The sequence below is a fragment of the Peromyscus californicus genome, unplaced genomic scaffold, assembly GCF_007827085.1.
Source record: "Peromyscus californicus insignis strain IS unplaced genomic scaffold, ASM782708v3 Scaffold_5__1_contigs__length_169319896, whole genome shotgun sequence".
NCBI classification, from domain to species: Eukaryota; Metazoa; Chordata; class Mammalia; order Rodentia; family Cricetidae; genus Peromyscus; species Peromyscus californicus.
The window spans coordinates 131811160-131827391 of record NW_026294573.1 but is presented as its reverse complement, the minus strand read 5'-3'; the positions used below and the strand labels follow the sequence as shown (position 1 = coordinate 131827391).

General features: G+C 44.6%; 1 protein-coding gene across 10 annotated transcripts in view; it reads right to left on the bottom strand.

Annotated features, from left to right (window-relative positions):
• The window catches only part of Sulf1 (sulfatase 1), a 165752-nt gene that overhangs the window by 34517 nt on the left and 115003 nt on the right, over nt 1-16232 (bottom strand). For all 10 annotated transcript variants that reach the window (XM_052718367.1, XM_052718363.1, XM_052718366.1 and 7 more), the window contains 5 exons: nt 11277-11427; nt 10189-10364; nt 7876-8004; nt 7539-7595; nt 6146-6275 (listed from right to left, as the gene is read on the bottom strand). In XM_052718367.1, coding sequence (XP_052574327.1) covers nt 6146-6275; nt 7539-7595; nt 7876-8004; nt 10189-10364; nt 11277-11427 — 643 coding nt within the window. The remainder of the gene's footprint in view (nt 1-6145; nt 6276-7538; nt 7596-7875; nt 8005-10188; nt 10365-11276; nt 11428-16232) is intronic.

Sequence of the window (16232 nt, the reverse complement as noted above, 5' to 3'; positions counted from 1 at the left end):
AAGCCGCTGTAAAACTTTCTCACCAACGGGAACTAGAGTTTTGCCAAGGAAATTTAGCTCCTGTTTTCTCGAGATGAAATGGGATGGATGGAGGAAGGGAAGAGGTAGGAAGGAAGGAGAAACAGAAAAGAGAAATTTCAGTGTGGACAACATCTGCATAAGGCAATGCTGATGTGGGGAATGGTATGGTTCCGGCACTTCATGTCAAACAGGACAGTGGACAGACCAACAGCGGAAGGCATTTGTGAAGAGCTTGTTGTGGGCTAATGCATCAATCCCGGGTTCTGATTACACATAAACCCACATGACCTTTACGGTAAGCTCTATGGCCGGCACTGCTGTGTCCATACAAAAGATGAAGAAACTGAGACAGTACGGGTAAGTAACTTGTCCAAGGGCGTGTAATCCCAAGGTTCCTGGAGCATGACTGTGAGAAGCATATTGGCAGGCTGGAGAGATGGCTCAGAGGTTAAGAGAACACTGGTTGTTCTTTTAACACTGGTTGTTCTTTTAAGGGTCCTGAGTTCAATTCCCAGTAACCACATGGTGGCTCACAACCATCTATAATGAGATCTGGTGCCCTCTTCTGGTGTACAGGTGTACATGCAGACAGAACACTATATACATAATTAATCGATCACTCAATCAATAAATCAATCAATAAATAAATAGAAGGAGAAGAAGGAGGAGGAGGAAAAGAAGAAGAAGAAGAAGAAGAAGAAGAAGAAGAAGAAGAAGAAGAAGAAGAAGAAGAAGAAAAAGCAGCAGCAAAAGCTGCAGCAGCAACAGCAGCAGCATATTGGCCTGGTTCAGGGTATGAAACTTCGGGTGGGCCTCAGGTGAAAGGGAAGCATTTGGGAAGGCAGAGGTAACAACCTACATGTAGTTGAGAAAGAGGGGTGAGCAGGGTTGGAAGCCAGAGGACGCTGACAAGGGTAGGCTCTCAGGGTGTGATGGGATGTGACAGATAAAGTATAAGTTAACTATGGTACAATCCTGCCATGAATTTAACCAGGTCCAGGGGCTTCCTGGAAAGAAGCTGTTCATGTCTGGCAAACTAACAAAGCCAGCCAAATCTTATTGGGAAATGTCCTTTTATTCATGCTCAACAGGTGGCCACAGTGTGAGAGGGACAGGCAGTCAGAAGAGGAAGCATTTGGTGAGAACATTGACTTCAGAGCAGAGAAGTCAGGTACTCAGCAGACTCCACCCCAGTTCTGTGACTATCCTGGCAGCTGTCTGGATGTGGGGCCTCGGAGTGTTTTTAGTACATCCCTGACTTCATATACATGGAACAGCGAGAAGGAAAATTGGACTGGGAAGATGCTGGGATCCAACAATTCAATGAAAGGACATGAGATTTGATCTATTATAATGACACCAAGCTGCTTTTTCTCCCCATGTGAAATGTCAGAGGAAAATGTAAAAAGTGTTTCAGGAGTGGATAACCAGAGAGTTTCTCCTTCACGTGGCTCCCTTTTTAAGGAATCCATATCTCTACCACGAGGGACGAAGAAGAAAACAACTGTCCAAGAGTGCGCACCTGACATTTGGGCTCCTCGACTTTGCCTGCTCAGAAGACTCTTCCAGAAGTTTGAAAGAGAGCTGACAACTATCTCTTCCCCAGAAGTTTGGAGTGAATTTGTCTGGGTGGACTTGTGCATCGGCTTTAGATGTCACAGCACAGTCAGGGCTGAGAGCCGTGGCCCTCAGTGGAGTTGTCAAGGGCAAGTCTACTGTCTCAGGCTGTTGTACAGACAAGAGTTACCAGAGAGGAGCACAAGACTGGAAGTGAAGAGACGTTAAGCTGGCTTAAGTTTTCTAGATCAAAATTTCCCTGGTCAGAAAATTCTATCATTCAACTAGGGTTTCTAAGACTCCTCCAGCTTTGGCAGGGTCTGATCCTAGGCTTGATGTTCTTACCACTGGTTAAATAAAAACCAATGGCACAAATGCTGAGGGGAGGGAATGATGGTGTACATTTGTAATGGGGACCCTTGGGATGCTGAGGTAGAAGAACGGCGAGTTCAAGGTTAGCCTGAGCTGCATATGGAGACCTTGTCTCAAAGAACAAACAGAAGCAAACAAAACAAAACACAAGCCCTAAACAGACAAGAGAAACAGAAAACCCCCAGATGCCTCCTGCCACCCACATACATCTGATCTGGCTGCTCTGTGGGCAGAAGGCACATTGATAGTTTCTGAAACTCTCCCAGGTGAGAGCCACGTGCAGCAGGAACTCAGCATCACCTTTAGATTTTGCACAAGAGCGTGAGTGTGTTTATGTGGTAGCATGATGTGTGCACACAAATGTGCTTGGGGCAGAATTCCTAGCTGAGAGGGTGGCGGGAATTCACACTTTGTCTTGGATTAATGCAGAAACATGGAAGCAATGCAAACACATATGTCCATGTTGTCATAATTAATCCCTGCTGGTGGTTCTGTGTGCACAGTCAAGGAGCCACGCCAAGCGTCTGGGACTCCAGCCCGGTTTGACTCCCCGAGGCTTCGTAGAAATACAAACAACAGGTAAGAGTGCCTGGAAGAACAGTTTCACCGGGGAGAAATTACTCTCAGTCACTCCTCACGTGTTATGCATATGAGAGCACTTGTTCCTCACCATTCTGAGGTTGGCTTTCTCTATTCTAGAGACAGAAAAGCTGAGGCCTGGGACAATTTAAAAGACTTGTTCAGGACACACACCTAGGAAACAGCGGTTCCTATAGCCAGCCAGACCCTCTTAAGCTCCCTTCTATTTTCTTTGAATTAAGCTGCTTCATGTACTGGTCATAACTACCTAGGTGACCAGGTAAGGAAGGGCGTGGGGTGGGAGATATGAATGCTCTCTGGCGGCTGGGAATGATGAGAATAGAGCTAACATTGCTGGGTTTTCTTCAGCACCCCACAAATTGTCAGACATGAGGATGAAGGCTGTTAACCTTGGCAAGAGGAGGGCATGGCCCAAATGCGAAGCCAAGGACCGAGGGTGGATGGCGGGTTGGAGAAAAAGCTGGGTTGATGGCGTATGCTCCTGGCATGTGTGAAGCCCTGGGCTCAGTACTAGAAATAAATGAAGGATTCAGACTAGTCAGCTCTTCTCCTGGGCTGTCACTCTGGTCCCCAAGCAACACGACCTTATTATTTGGATTCTTTTTCTTTTAGGTCAGTGATACTGTCTGCAAAAAGATAATCTTCAATGTAGCTAGACAGAAAGGCAAATGCGTAGGAGATCGAGGACTCTATAGAACATGAAGCCAACACCAGAGCTGATCTCTGCTTCTAAAACTTTCTTGACACTTCCAGATTCTCCCCAGCAGGCACTGGAAGACTTGTCCACAGAAACTGCTAGGCTCCGTGGTACCTAATCAGTGGGCTGGGGTAGAGAATTTACGTTTTGACAAGCCCCACGGTCAGATTGATCTTGCTGGTCCAGGGGCCATACTCAAGGAACCATAAGATCATAGTCACTCTTCCCTAGTGCCACTGGGCCACCAATGCTTGAGGCAGCCACTTCCCCTCACGTCCCTTCTCCTAAACCCATCTTCTGCCCAATTTAAAGAATTTCTATAGGAAAAAAAGCTCACCATCGAGGCATAGCCTAATTCTTTGTTCATCAATTGGGGTGCTTCTAAGAGAGGCAAGCTCTGACATTCTCAAATACCCATGTGAGGAAGAAAATTTAAGTTCAGACTGTTCCACATGGAAAGAAAGTAACAGAGGAGGTACATTCTAGAGAGACAGCCATAAAAGCATCTCACCGGAGCAAATTAAGTTTAGAAAACTATGAAAAAAAAAAACAAAATTAGGTTTTTAATATAGTTACCGCGCAGCATGCAAGTGTGAGGCTTTTGCCAAAATGACATGATTGCGTTTATGCTCCATTTGCCCTCTAGGACGTAGACTTAAGTTTCAGCACAAGCCATAATGAGAAATTTGCAGAATGGTCTGCTGAAAAATGGATAAGCGGCATGCCTCATTCCCAAATCCATATCTTGCTCGCCACGGAGAGGGCTCAGATCCTAACAAGATTAGCAATTTGCAGACATTAAACATTAAACAGTGAGCATTTCCAACTCCTGAATAAAGTGCATTAACCTGTTGAGGCTGGTTCCTACAAACTATCTGGGAGCTTCAGAAGAACCCTGAGGTTGCCTTCATAATAATACTTAAGAGTGTCCATGTGAGATATTAAAGACTTGGAGTTAAAATATGATGAATAGGTCTAAGCTTTTCTGTGAATCACTTGAAAACTAAGGCTGGTTAGAATTATACGCAAGTATGATTTTATGCCTTGAGCTCCTCTTTCTACCCAACCTTTTATACTTCAAAGTAACTCTGCAAACAAGAAATCGAGAGGCAAGAGACTTGGGATCACATTGTTGACCATGACATATTTAGCACACTGGAGAACTTACCATAAGAGCACAATGGACGAGGCCATTAGATAATAGCTAGGTGGCCCATTCCTCATGCCTAGTATCTTCAGACAACTACGTGGATATCTAAGGCTCAGAGACATGTGTAATAAAAAGAAATTCCCCATAGGACTTCCCAGCACTCGGGAGGCAGAGGGAGGTGGATCTCTGTGAATTTGAAGCCAGCCTAGTCTACAGAGTGAGATAACGGATAGCTAGGGCTGTTAAACGGAGAAAGCCAGTCTCGAAAAACCAAAACCAAAACCAAACCAAAAACAAAAATAAGAAAACCCTCTTTCTTTAGTTAAGGTAACTTATCTCGGAGGGCAGCAAGTGCCCTTTGTTTATTTGTTTAGGTTTATTTTTGTTATTTTTAATTGTGTGCATATATGTGAGTCTATGTGTGGGTATGTGCACCTGAGTGCCAGTGCCTTACTTAGGAGGCTAGAAGCATCAGATCCCTTGGAACTGCCCAACGTGAGTGCTGGGAACTGAACTTGGATTTTCTGAGAGAACAGTTTGAACTCTTAATAGCCAAGCCATCTCTCCAAATCCTAGTCTGTGCTTTCTTAATTAAACAACTCCTGCTTCGATTCTAGATTTTTCATCCAACTAGCCATCTGTTTGTAGGATGGGGATTCCCATGGCTACAAACAAAAAAGACATACAGGTTACAGTCAGCAGGCAGACACAAATCGTACACACTGAGCCTTGCATGTGACAGAAGTCTAACTAACAGACGGGTCCGTTTTTCCCTCCTACCACCATTTATTTATTTATTTATTCATTTATTTATTTGTTTGTTTATTTCTTTGTTCATTTGTTTGTTTGTTTCTCCCTCCTCTCCCTCCTCTCCCTCCCTCTCTCCCTCTCCCCCTCCCTCCCTCCATTCCTTCCTTCCTTTTCTTTTTCTTTTTCCATTCCGTTGGGACATGGAATTTTCCTTTAGTCTGTATAGATTTCTTTTTATTTGGCACAGTTTCCAACAAAAGAGTTTTTAAAATTGTTGGTGGCCACATGCCCCTACTTTTTTGCTTTCTTTTTTTCCCCTTTCTCTGTTTTTTGTTTTTGAGACAAGGTCTTACCATGTAGCCTTGGCTGGCCTGGACCTCATGTAGACCAGGTTGGGCTGGAACTCACAGAGACCCACCTGGGTGTCTCCAGGTTGATGAGATTACAGGTGTGTACCACCATGCCCAGCCCAAATTTCTTTTAGGTGGTGTTAATTTGTTGGATAGTGTTTTCTATACTCACTGATGACAGCTGATGTCCTAGCCAAGCCTCAATTTCATAATCACAGCTGATATCAAAAAGTTTGTGAGCTAGAAGTGAACATACAGGCTGTTTTGTCCTTCCCAGCTCTGGTATAGATCCCACCATACACCCTGTTTAGACCTGTCCCTTCTGATTGGAACGGAAAGTCCCACCAGGTTCAGCAGCCATCTACATCCTGAGTACATGATCTGTAGAACACATCTAGATGACCCAATCTGATGGAACCAGTGCCCTTTGGCATGGAAATCCCTCTGAGAGCCATCTTTGTTCACAAGAGGGAGCCTGGGTAGTGACGGGAAGGCAGGCTTGGACAGGTCGACCGTTCTGGAGGTGAGGAGCTGTCACTGAGATTACCCTCATCCCCCATGGAAATCTTTGGGATACACACATGTCTGAATTGTTTAACTGAGTGGTGGAGAGCACGGGAGGGTGGGGGAGAACAGCGCTGCACTCACCTGCCCGGGCTGCTCGCAGGCTGTCTGGTATCGGGACTGCTGGCACAGCTCTTTGACCCTTTCATACTTGGGCAGGTGGTTTGACTGCTGGACATTCTTGCTGGATTCCTCCTTCTTCCGTAAAAATTTCCTTTGACGGAAAGGGGAAAGCTTCTTACTGGAGAACCACCTGATCACCTTCCCAATTCCCGCACACCCTCCTTTCCCATCACAGACACCCCACATCCTTCAGACAGGATGGCTCAGTTGCCACTGCTATCTGCAGGAGTTCAGTGCAGGCTGGGTCCTTTGTGAGCACTGTGAGTGGGGTCCTGGGAAGATGCAGAATCGGCAGAGGAGCAATCATTGTTCCTGGAAAGCACTGTTTCCAACACTCAGCTCTGTATAAATACTCAGGGTTTGCCAGGCGGTAGTGGCATACACCTTTAATCCCAGTACTCACACTGGGGAGGCAGAGGCAGGCGGATCTCTTTGAGTTTGAGGCCAGCCTGGTCTACAGAGAGAGTTCCAGGACAGCCAGTGCTACACAGAGAAACCCTATCTCAAAAAACCAAAACAACCAACCAAAACCATCCAACCGAGCAAAAACCTTCCAGGTTCTTTTTGTAAATAAACAATTGCATTAATCTCTCTCTCTCTCTCTCTCTCTCTCTCTCTCTCTCTCTCTCTCTCTCTCTCTCTCTCTTTACATAAAGAGAAAAAACAAAGCAATGCACACCACAAACCAGACATTCCAGAAGTGACTATGGAAAGAATTACAATGGCATTCATGTATATAAGTTAATAGAAATGTATATAAGTCAATAGTTACTTATAGAGAGAACATAAGGAAAAAGACAGATTGAGCCGCTGGGTACAGGCAAGGCTGGGTGGGGACGGCTTTCAGGACTTGGGAGGGATGGAAGAGAAAGGCAGTTGACTTGCTAAGAGACAAGGCTGAGAAGTGCCACAGTGAATCTATACCCACAGAGAGGCTCCAGTCCCATCTTACGACAACTTACTCTCTAGAGTTCTACTGTAGTAATAATGACTGCTAATTGGCAGGGAATAGGCAATCAGCTATTCAAACTGTGGGGCCAGGGAGATGGCTCAGCAGGTACATGCTTGTTGAGCACACCTGACAGCTGAGTTTGATCTCCAGAACCTACGACAGGAGAGAACTGACTCCTGAAACTCATCCTTTCATCTTCAAGTGTGTGCCATGCACACGCACACGAGTGCACACACTCACTTATAAAAAAAAATAAAGTAAAATAGTAAAGCCAAACTTGAAACTGGGCTTGTGAAATCTGCATGCTTAGTAAACCAAAATAAGAAGGGGAAAAAAATACCCAGCAGGAAGAGCTGCCCACGAGGAGCAGTTCCCAGAAGCACCCCAGGAACCGATAATTACCCTCTTTCCACTAGGAACGTATCACGCCAAATTTTGGCCTTCTTGTTTGTTCGAAACCTGAAATCAAAACAATAATATTTACTGTTAGCATCTGGATGTTTTCCCAAATGGATCTGTGCTAACAGTTTATTTAAAGAAATACCTCCCACTTCCCACAGGCCATGGCTGCCTCGCAATCAATGCGCAATTCACAAACAGCCGAGAAAGGCTGCGTTTGTAGGAATCCTCCCAGGGAAAACTTATTTTACCTCCACGGTTTTCAGCACTGGCTGGCTCTGGGTACCAGTGAGGGCTTGGTGTGCTTGGGGGCTGGCTGAGAGAAGCCATGTTGACACACCTGTTACCTGGCTTTTCCAGGTCTAGAAGTTTGAGGACAGACTTGCCATCCACATCAGGAGGGGTGTCGAGCCCTGCAATATCCAGGATGGTAGGGGCTAGATCGATGTTCAGAACAATCTGTGGGACTCTGTAAAGAGACAGATGGTTCCAGGCTAGACCTAAAGCAGGTAGCAGAGGGCAACAGAGATGCTTTTTTCACAGCCATGACTCATTGGCCTTCAAGTCTCACCCCCATCTTTTCCCCCTAGGGAGGAGTGAGTGGTAGACCGCAATGACATTGCTGATTTTCAAGGGGGTGAGGGCAGGAGAGATGCTCCTTAATCACTGTGTCTTGAGCGCACAGTCAGGCAAGATGTCTATTGGTACCTGGTGCTATTTTTCATTATTGTTTTTAATTATGTGTACGTGTAAGGGGGTGCATGTGGGTGTGTGCGTATGTTTGTGTGTGCATGTGTGTGTGTTTGCATGTGGGTGCGTGCATGTGAGATGCCTACAGAGGCCAGAAGTGTTGATTCCCTGGAGCTGGAGTCACAGGCAGTTATGGGCTATCTGATGTGGGTGCTGGAAACTGAAGTGGGCTTCTCTACAAGAACAGTAAATGCTTTTAACCATGGAGCCATCTCTCCAGCCCCATGGTTTTTTTTGTGTGTGTGTGTGTTATGCTTCTTTTAAAATGTGATGTTCCAGAACTCCTCTTGAATTAAGCTGTAAATAAATATTGTAAGAAACCATACAGTTTTTAGTTTGTCTTATAACTAAGACTTCAGTGTATAAAACTAACTACAGATGACTATACCCAGACAATTTCCAATGAATTTTCAAAACTAATTTTAAGTTAGCATACAAGGAAATGAGTCTCATTGACATTTCATATTGTCCTCCTGGTTTCCCTACCCTAACCCCCTTCTGCTCTCTTAACTGGCATTCAAAGAGTCTCCTGATTGCTTTCATGTAACATATGTTCTATTTCCCCTTTCCCTGCTGTAATCTTAATAGACACAGAACCTTCTTCAAATAACCCGTCTTCCTCCCATCATCTTATCCCAGCAGCAGGTAAGATCCTATACACGAAATTTAGAATCCTGGGCTCTGGGTTCCAATGATGCTACTTCCAGCATCAAGAATTCGCAGAGACCCACAACCAAACACTAGGCAGAGTCAGGGGAACCATGCAGAAGAGAGGCAGGAAGGATTGTAGGAGCCAGAGGGGTCAGGACACCAGGAGAACACGGCCCACAGAATAAACTAAGCAGGGCTCATGGGGGCTCACAGAGACTGGAGTTACAAATATGGAGCCTGTATGTGTCTGAGCTTGGTCTTCTACGTATACCTATGGTTCTGTAGCTGAGTGTTCTTGTGGGACTCCTAAAGTGGGAGTGTATGTGGAGGGGGTGTCTCTGACTGGTTTTTTTGGCCTGTTCTTGGGACCCTTTCCCTCCTACTGGATTGTCTCATGCAACCTTGACATGAGGGTTTGTGCCTAATCTTATTGCATCTTGTTACGCCGTGTTTGGCTGATGTCTCTTGCAGGCCTGCTCTTTCTGAAGGGGAATGGAGAAGCAGTTAATCTGGGGGATGCTGGGAGGAGTTGGGGGAGGAGAAACTTCGGTCAGGATGTATTATATAAGAAGAGAATAAATAGATAGAAATAAAGATGGGGGGGAGCGGAGAGAAAGAATTCTCAGACAGGTTCCCATTCTGCCTCTACGACTTCTTGGTTTTGCCTGAGTCTACAGTAGACACTGTTTGGAATTCTGCTCCCAATCTTGTCTTTTATTATTTTCATAATTCTCTACACACATGATCTCAGTTCACTACAAAGCAAGTTAATATGGTAGGCAAAGGCCATGGACACCTGTGTCTGTGATGAGGGTATCAGTGGAGAAAGGGACACAGGACCAGTCTCAGTGACAGAAACAACTCACTTAAGTGTCTTTTCTCTTAAAAGAAAACCAGGCATTGTAACCCATAACTAAAAGCTAAAATGACTTTGGGCTTTGTAAAATGTGACAGTGGACCTTTGATTCAGAGAGGGGTGGTAGTCTCCAAAAGCAAGTTCTGGCCATGTACACAGGGCAAGAAGCAAATGGACTCTTCTCAGTTTGAGAGAACCAGTCACTGATACTTTAAACAAAATAGTTTGGTTACTAGGTGACAGGAAAGGTCAATTACCAACCTGTCTTTTTTTTTTTTTTTTTTTTTTTTTTAAGTTCTGGATGGAAAGAAGCCAGATACTGAGATTAGGATCTGAATTATCTTAGATGTTGCATCACGGAGCTGTGACAGCTCCATGCTACAGAGAAATACATACATCGATCCTGGTTCTATGCTTGGACCACGAATAAAGAAAGGCACACGGATGTCAAAGTCATATGGCATGGATTTCCCCTTGACCAGTCCGAACTGTCCAATGTGGTATCCATGGTCGGCAGTGTAGATGATGTAAGTGTTGTCCAGCTCGCCTGTCTCCACAAGCATGTTGTACAGCTGTAACAGAGCACAGGACAAGTCAGAGCCAAGTGTGACATGGGAGGTGACCTGCCAGAGCCTTGCCCCAAAGGACTTCCCCCAAAGGACCTGGCTGGCCTAGAACTCACAGTGCTCCATCTGCCTCTGCCTCCCAAGTGCTGAGGTTAAAGATGTGCCCATCATGCCTGAATCTCATCGTTTTTTTCAAAAGCCAAGAGTGACTTTCATAAGGCTGGCAAACAGGGACATCATCCACATTTTAAAATTCTTGCTGATCCTGGTGGGGGAAATATGCCGCACTACAGTCAAAATGTAGCTTCTTCTTCTTTTTTTTTTAATCTAGTACATTCTGCTTACAGGATTTGTTTCCTGTTTGCTAAACAAGCAAACAACAAAACAAGTCATGAAACTGCCTCTCCCAGCGAACTCTCTAGATTTCACTTTGAAAAATTTCATTTCATCACTTTTTTATTTAATTACAAGTGTAAAGGAGACCCAGTCCGGGTAGAACCAGTCTTCTTTCAAAAGCCAGACAACACGATCATCCTTGGTTTCCGTTTTTACACTGCAAAGATGAAGTGGAGTTGCTGTTTGCGTTAGGTAGGCTCCTTCCTTAACGCTACCTCCTCCACAATTCTTCCCGGTCCCTAGTGCGTTGTATTAAATCTGCTTTAGTCACTGACATGATTTGCTCAATTTCTGAAAGCATTTGAGAGTATGGACCCTGATTTGAGATACTTTGATTTTTCTGTCCTTTGTCCTTAAGAATCAAACTCGAAGAAACAGGGTAAGGGGACAGGGATGAGGGTCACTGACCACACTTGCTTCTCTCTTAACACAATAATGGGAAACAAAAACTGGATCGACTGGAATGGATCTATGGAAGGACGTTAGATGAAAACATGCCACCAAGAGGGGAGGTGGCCTTACCCTCTCTACGGAGTCATCAACTGACATCAGAGTCTGGAGCCGTTTGCGCTGGAGGACATTGGTGAACTCCATGTGGATGGGCAGCATGGGACCCGTGTACTGCATGATCCAGTGTTTGTCCATGTTTGGTGCGTAGTTATAGCTTGGAGTTCTGAAAACATGCATAAAGCAGTCTTATCATAAATACATTTTTAAAAAAACTTGGTCCTTTGGGGGAAACATTTCAAGTTAAAGGCTGTGAAATAATCTTTCCTGAGAGATAATGTGGTCACTGCCGAAGTGTTTTTCCTCTCAAGCTTCTTGAGATCTCTTTGGGTTTTGAGACTGTCTGCGGTCTCCACCACCCCAAACAGTATATATCCTCTGTAGGTGTGTAAATTCACACTGATAATACTCGGACTGAACACATAATTGATTCAAGTTCATCTGGGCTCCATGAATAAAATGTGTAAGCAGCACATGATGATGAGATTTACAGTTAAAATGGAAATGCAGAAAGGAATGTTCTCGGGATGATGTTAGCTCATGAACTGTTTATTGCTAATGAGCCTAATAAATAAAGATACCAGCATGCTATGTGGGTTGATGATGACTCACAATCTCAACACATTAATCTCTTTAGATAATCTTATCGATCACTGGTACATCTTCATGAGATTTGCTCGTTCTTCATGTTGTATATTAAAACCATTAATTCAATTATATTTGCTAAAACTATAACCAAGACTATGTCTGCAATTTACACATTTACCCATGAAATGCTTGCTTCATAGAGAAATTAATAGGGGTAGAAGACAAGGGTTTTATAGAGAAGCGGGCCCTTTTGCTGTAGAATAGGCTCATTTACGCCTACATTTAATGGGTTGCAGAGATCAGTGCCATCAGCTACACAGCCCTAGGGACTTAAATGCCTATGTTAAAGTCTTCCCTGATTACCATAGATGCTACCATCATGTGTTTCTGAAGTGCAGGCCTATGTTAGCAAGATTCTTTTGTGTTTGTTTGTTTTGTTCTGTTGTTGTTGTTTTCCAAGATAGGGTTTCTCTGTGTAGCCCTGCCTGTCCTGGAACCCATTTTGTAAACCAGACTGGCCTCGAACTCAGAGATCTGCTGCTCTGCCTTCCTAGTGCTGGGATTAAAGTAGTGTACTGCCACTGCCTAGCATTAGCAAGATTCTTATACCGAGTCACTGTTACTCATTCATTCAAACCTTCTCTTCACAAGCTATGAAAAGCTCACAGAAGGTGTATTTACTGTAAAGTATTATGCAACTTACTGTATGTATTTTAACTAATTTGATTGTCTCAGCTCTTTTGGTGAACAGTTTTATCATCCCTAATCACCTACTATTATTTTATAGATGAGGAAACCAAGGCAGGTAAATAACTTGCAGCTCACATACTTTCATAACATGAACAGAGGGACAAGCAAGGGATGCTTCCTCTATGTGACAACACTTTTAATAGAAACCACAGATTTACAACACAGCTGGTCTCCCAGAGAAAGCCACCATCTGTATTGAGTGAGGAATCTTTTACCTGTCTCTCTTTGGGGGTAGAAGTCTGTAGTTGAAAGACTGTAGGCAGGAAGTCTTAAAGGGGGGCGGGTTCTGGAAATGGTCCCTGTGAGCCAGGTAATTCCAGGAGACCTTGGCAGGCACCACACTGATTCTCTAACACTGTGAACTTCCCATACAATGTTTGCCTGGTTGTACTTGGGGATGTTCTTGTGCACACTGAGCATAAAAATGGCACCTGTTTTTCACATTTTCTCCTGCCAGGAGGGTTGCGGAGCCCATTCATACATAGAAAGTCCTAAGTGGCAGCAAGCATCATCTTGTTACCCGGTAACTGTCATGATCATTAATTAAGCTCTGAAGACACCATTCCCAAGTGATGCTCGGTAGAGTACAGGAGTTCCCACTAAAGGGACAGCCTGAGAGTGAAAAGGGAACACTCAATTTGCACATCTGTGAGTGGGTTCAAGGCACTCCTCTAAGACTCTCAAACAGAGCTGAGGAGTTTCCTCCACAAGCCAGTAAGCAAATTCTTTTCATGCAAATATCTAGGTTGAAACAATCCCGTAATATTAAACTGCAGATTCTTTGAGTAACATCTGCCATTCTTTTCAAGGGAAAATTCCTTTCCCTTCTTTCTTTTCCCCTTTTGAGACTATGTCAAACAGAAACTTTCAGCATTGATGTTTGCCGCCCACCAGATAAATGATTCTGGAACCAACTGGTCCAGATTTTTGACCTGGAAGGATTCCTCCTTTCTAGAAGCCGGCCACAGTGGGCAGGGGCCACTGGCTAGGACTGGAGTCTGCCTTCCTCATTGTCTATGCAGCACGCCCCGTTACAAACAGGATTAGATTTAGAAGCTGAGAAGGGCAGAAGGGTTTAAAAATCCCCATGCAAGGGTTTTGCACCCATGGGGGGCGGGTGTGAGGTCAGAGAAAGACAGCACATTGGTCATGAAAGGTCTCCTAGCCATTTACCAATTGTGGCCCGAAAGGGGATACAGCTGTAAGAGATTACAACAAGGGTTTCTGTATAATACCCATCCTCCCCTCCTGCCTTTGAAGTTAGGTCGGCTTAATTTAAAAATAAATCTAGTTGACTTTTTTAAAACCACAAAACCTCAACGCAAATAAAAATTACAATAGGGAACCGACGCGCAGGCTCACAGTGGGCAAATTACATCTTCCACCAGCTACCTTGATGTGCTCGGTGCAGCCCCACCTCACTTTGAGGAGCCCCGGGGAGCTTGCAGCAAATTACAAGCCTCCAATTGGACTCCTGGATTTACCGAATGACATATGTTAAATCTGGCTTATATTAAAAGGGAGAGTTCAGGGCCTGTTGTCAAAGCTGTCCACCCCCTCCCCTGGTAGTTTTCTGACTTTCTCAATATGGGAGATGACCTCTAGCTTGGAGGATGCCATTCCAGGTGGGATCCCAGCGGGTAGCAGGGATCTGGGGCATGCATTTGCTTTTTAAAGGAAGGCCGACTGCCACTGCTTCCCCCACCCCTAAGAACAACAGCTGTTCGGGGACCTGCAGGTGGAGGGTCCATGGTTGCTGGGATTGACAACCTCGTTGAAAAGTGATCGGTTGCCAAAGACTGTGGTTGCCTCCTGCTGAGCTCTGCCAAATTCCTTAAAGATGCAGCCTTCTGTCCCCTAGTGATAATTAAGGCTTGCTTGCCTCAGGACTGACTTCAACTTACTCAAGAGGGCTTGGAACTGTCATAGGGACAGCTTCACTGAGAGAAGTGGAGAACTCCTTAAAACGGGAATACTGTATTTTTAGTTGTCTGGAATGCTTGGGAGTCTGATCTAATTATTTGTACCAGTTCTGTGATGTGCTACTATATGATTGTGGACAGTTCTTTTCTGTGTGTGTGGGGTGATGCCTCAGTTTCTTCATCTATACAATGAGAATAATGACTTTGCAGAACTTCTTGTGGGGGTTGAGAGATTTTTGTGACTCTTGAACACTGCTCTGGGGTTCCATTCTACTCTGGTTTACAGGCAGCCAGGCTAGCTCACTAAGGTGTCTCACTCCCCTTGGGCAAAGGAGAAAGCCAGCTGTTCCCTCTGTGATGTCCCACTGACCCAAGCTGTGGAGCACAGAGGTCCCCAAACTCCAGCTGTTATGACCACAGGCTAGCAAAGCTTTCCCTATCAAAAGGGAACCCTTCCATCTTCAGCCTTTTACCCCATGTAAAGTATTCTGTTTCCTGCTCCCACCCGTTGCTGAATATCAATTTAAGCTGCAAATACAGGGTCTGGCCCTAGGAAGCCCACTGGATGCGCCACAGAAAAGTGCTTAATGCTGATTACTACTTTAAAATCGAGACACCAAAGGATCAGAGCACCACTTTCGAGTTTCTGTTCCTTTAAAACAAGACAAAACAACAACAACAACAACAAAAAACCCAAGCCCAGAATCTATTTCAGAGGTGTCACTGTCTCAGAGGGCCAGACTGGTAAAAAAAATTTCTGCCTGCAAAATGAACGTTCTAAGTAGATCTGTGCATTGCCACAGGTTATTCCCGGGCTGTGTTTGCCTGAAGAGCCTGCAGACTGCTTTCCCCTAGTCTTGCTTTTCTGGGTTTCTTGCTCGGGACAGCACCACACCCTTGGCCGCACACGAGTTCAGTCTTCAACAGTATGCCAGTTTTCTGTGGGGTTTGAGTCTCTCTCCAGTGTTACTTGTTGACAAAAGTAGGGACAAAAGATTCTGAGGAATCGACAGTGCCACCTTTCTCTTTGGTGGGTAGATATTTTCAGAAGAATGATTCTTAGTAGCCAAGAAATAGCTTCAAGAAATGCATGTGTTGTATATTAAATCCATATTGGGGAATTGTGAACTTCATGGTTCCTTTTGAATATTGATGGCCTTTGCTGTCATTCCGGTGATAATATATTTCTTTTGTTGATGTGCTGAACATCTGTTTTTTTTTTTTAATTTGTTTTTTAGTTGCAAACACCAACAAAAAAAAAAAAGACAGTGAAAGAAACACCACCCAGTGAGTGGAAAGGCAGGTCTCTGCTCAGCACAAGCCCAATCTACAGGCTTAGGACTCACTGGCAGAGCATTACACTGGAAACTCTATACCCACTCTCCTAAGCCATGCCATCTTCAATTTCACTAAAATTGAATTTACTTAATTGACTTTCTGGAGATATGCCCCACCTGACTTCAAATATCTTTAGGCAGATAACATTTGAACACACGCAGAGTTAAGACCAAATGATCTTGATTATAGGCATACAATAAAAATGGAGAATTGTTTAATGATGCTGGAAATGCCAATTGGAATTATGCAAATACGTAAGAGCCACTCCGATATTCACTGTGGCTGTGACGTGAACTGAGACGTGGCCTGGTATAGTGGGAAGAGCAACGGGGACAAGGAGAAGTGACACCTGATTCCAGCTTTGCTCCCAACT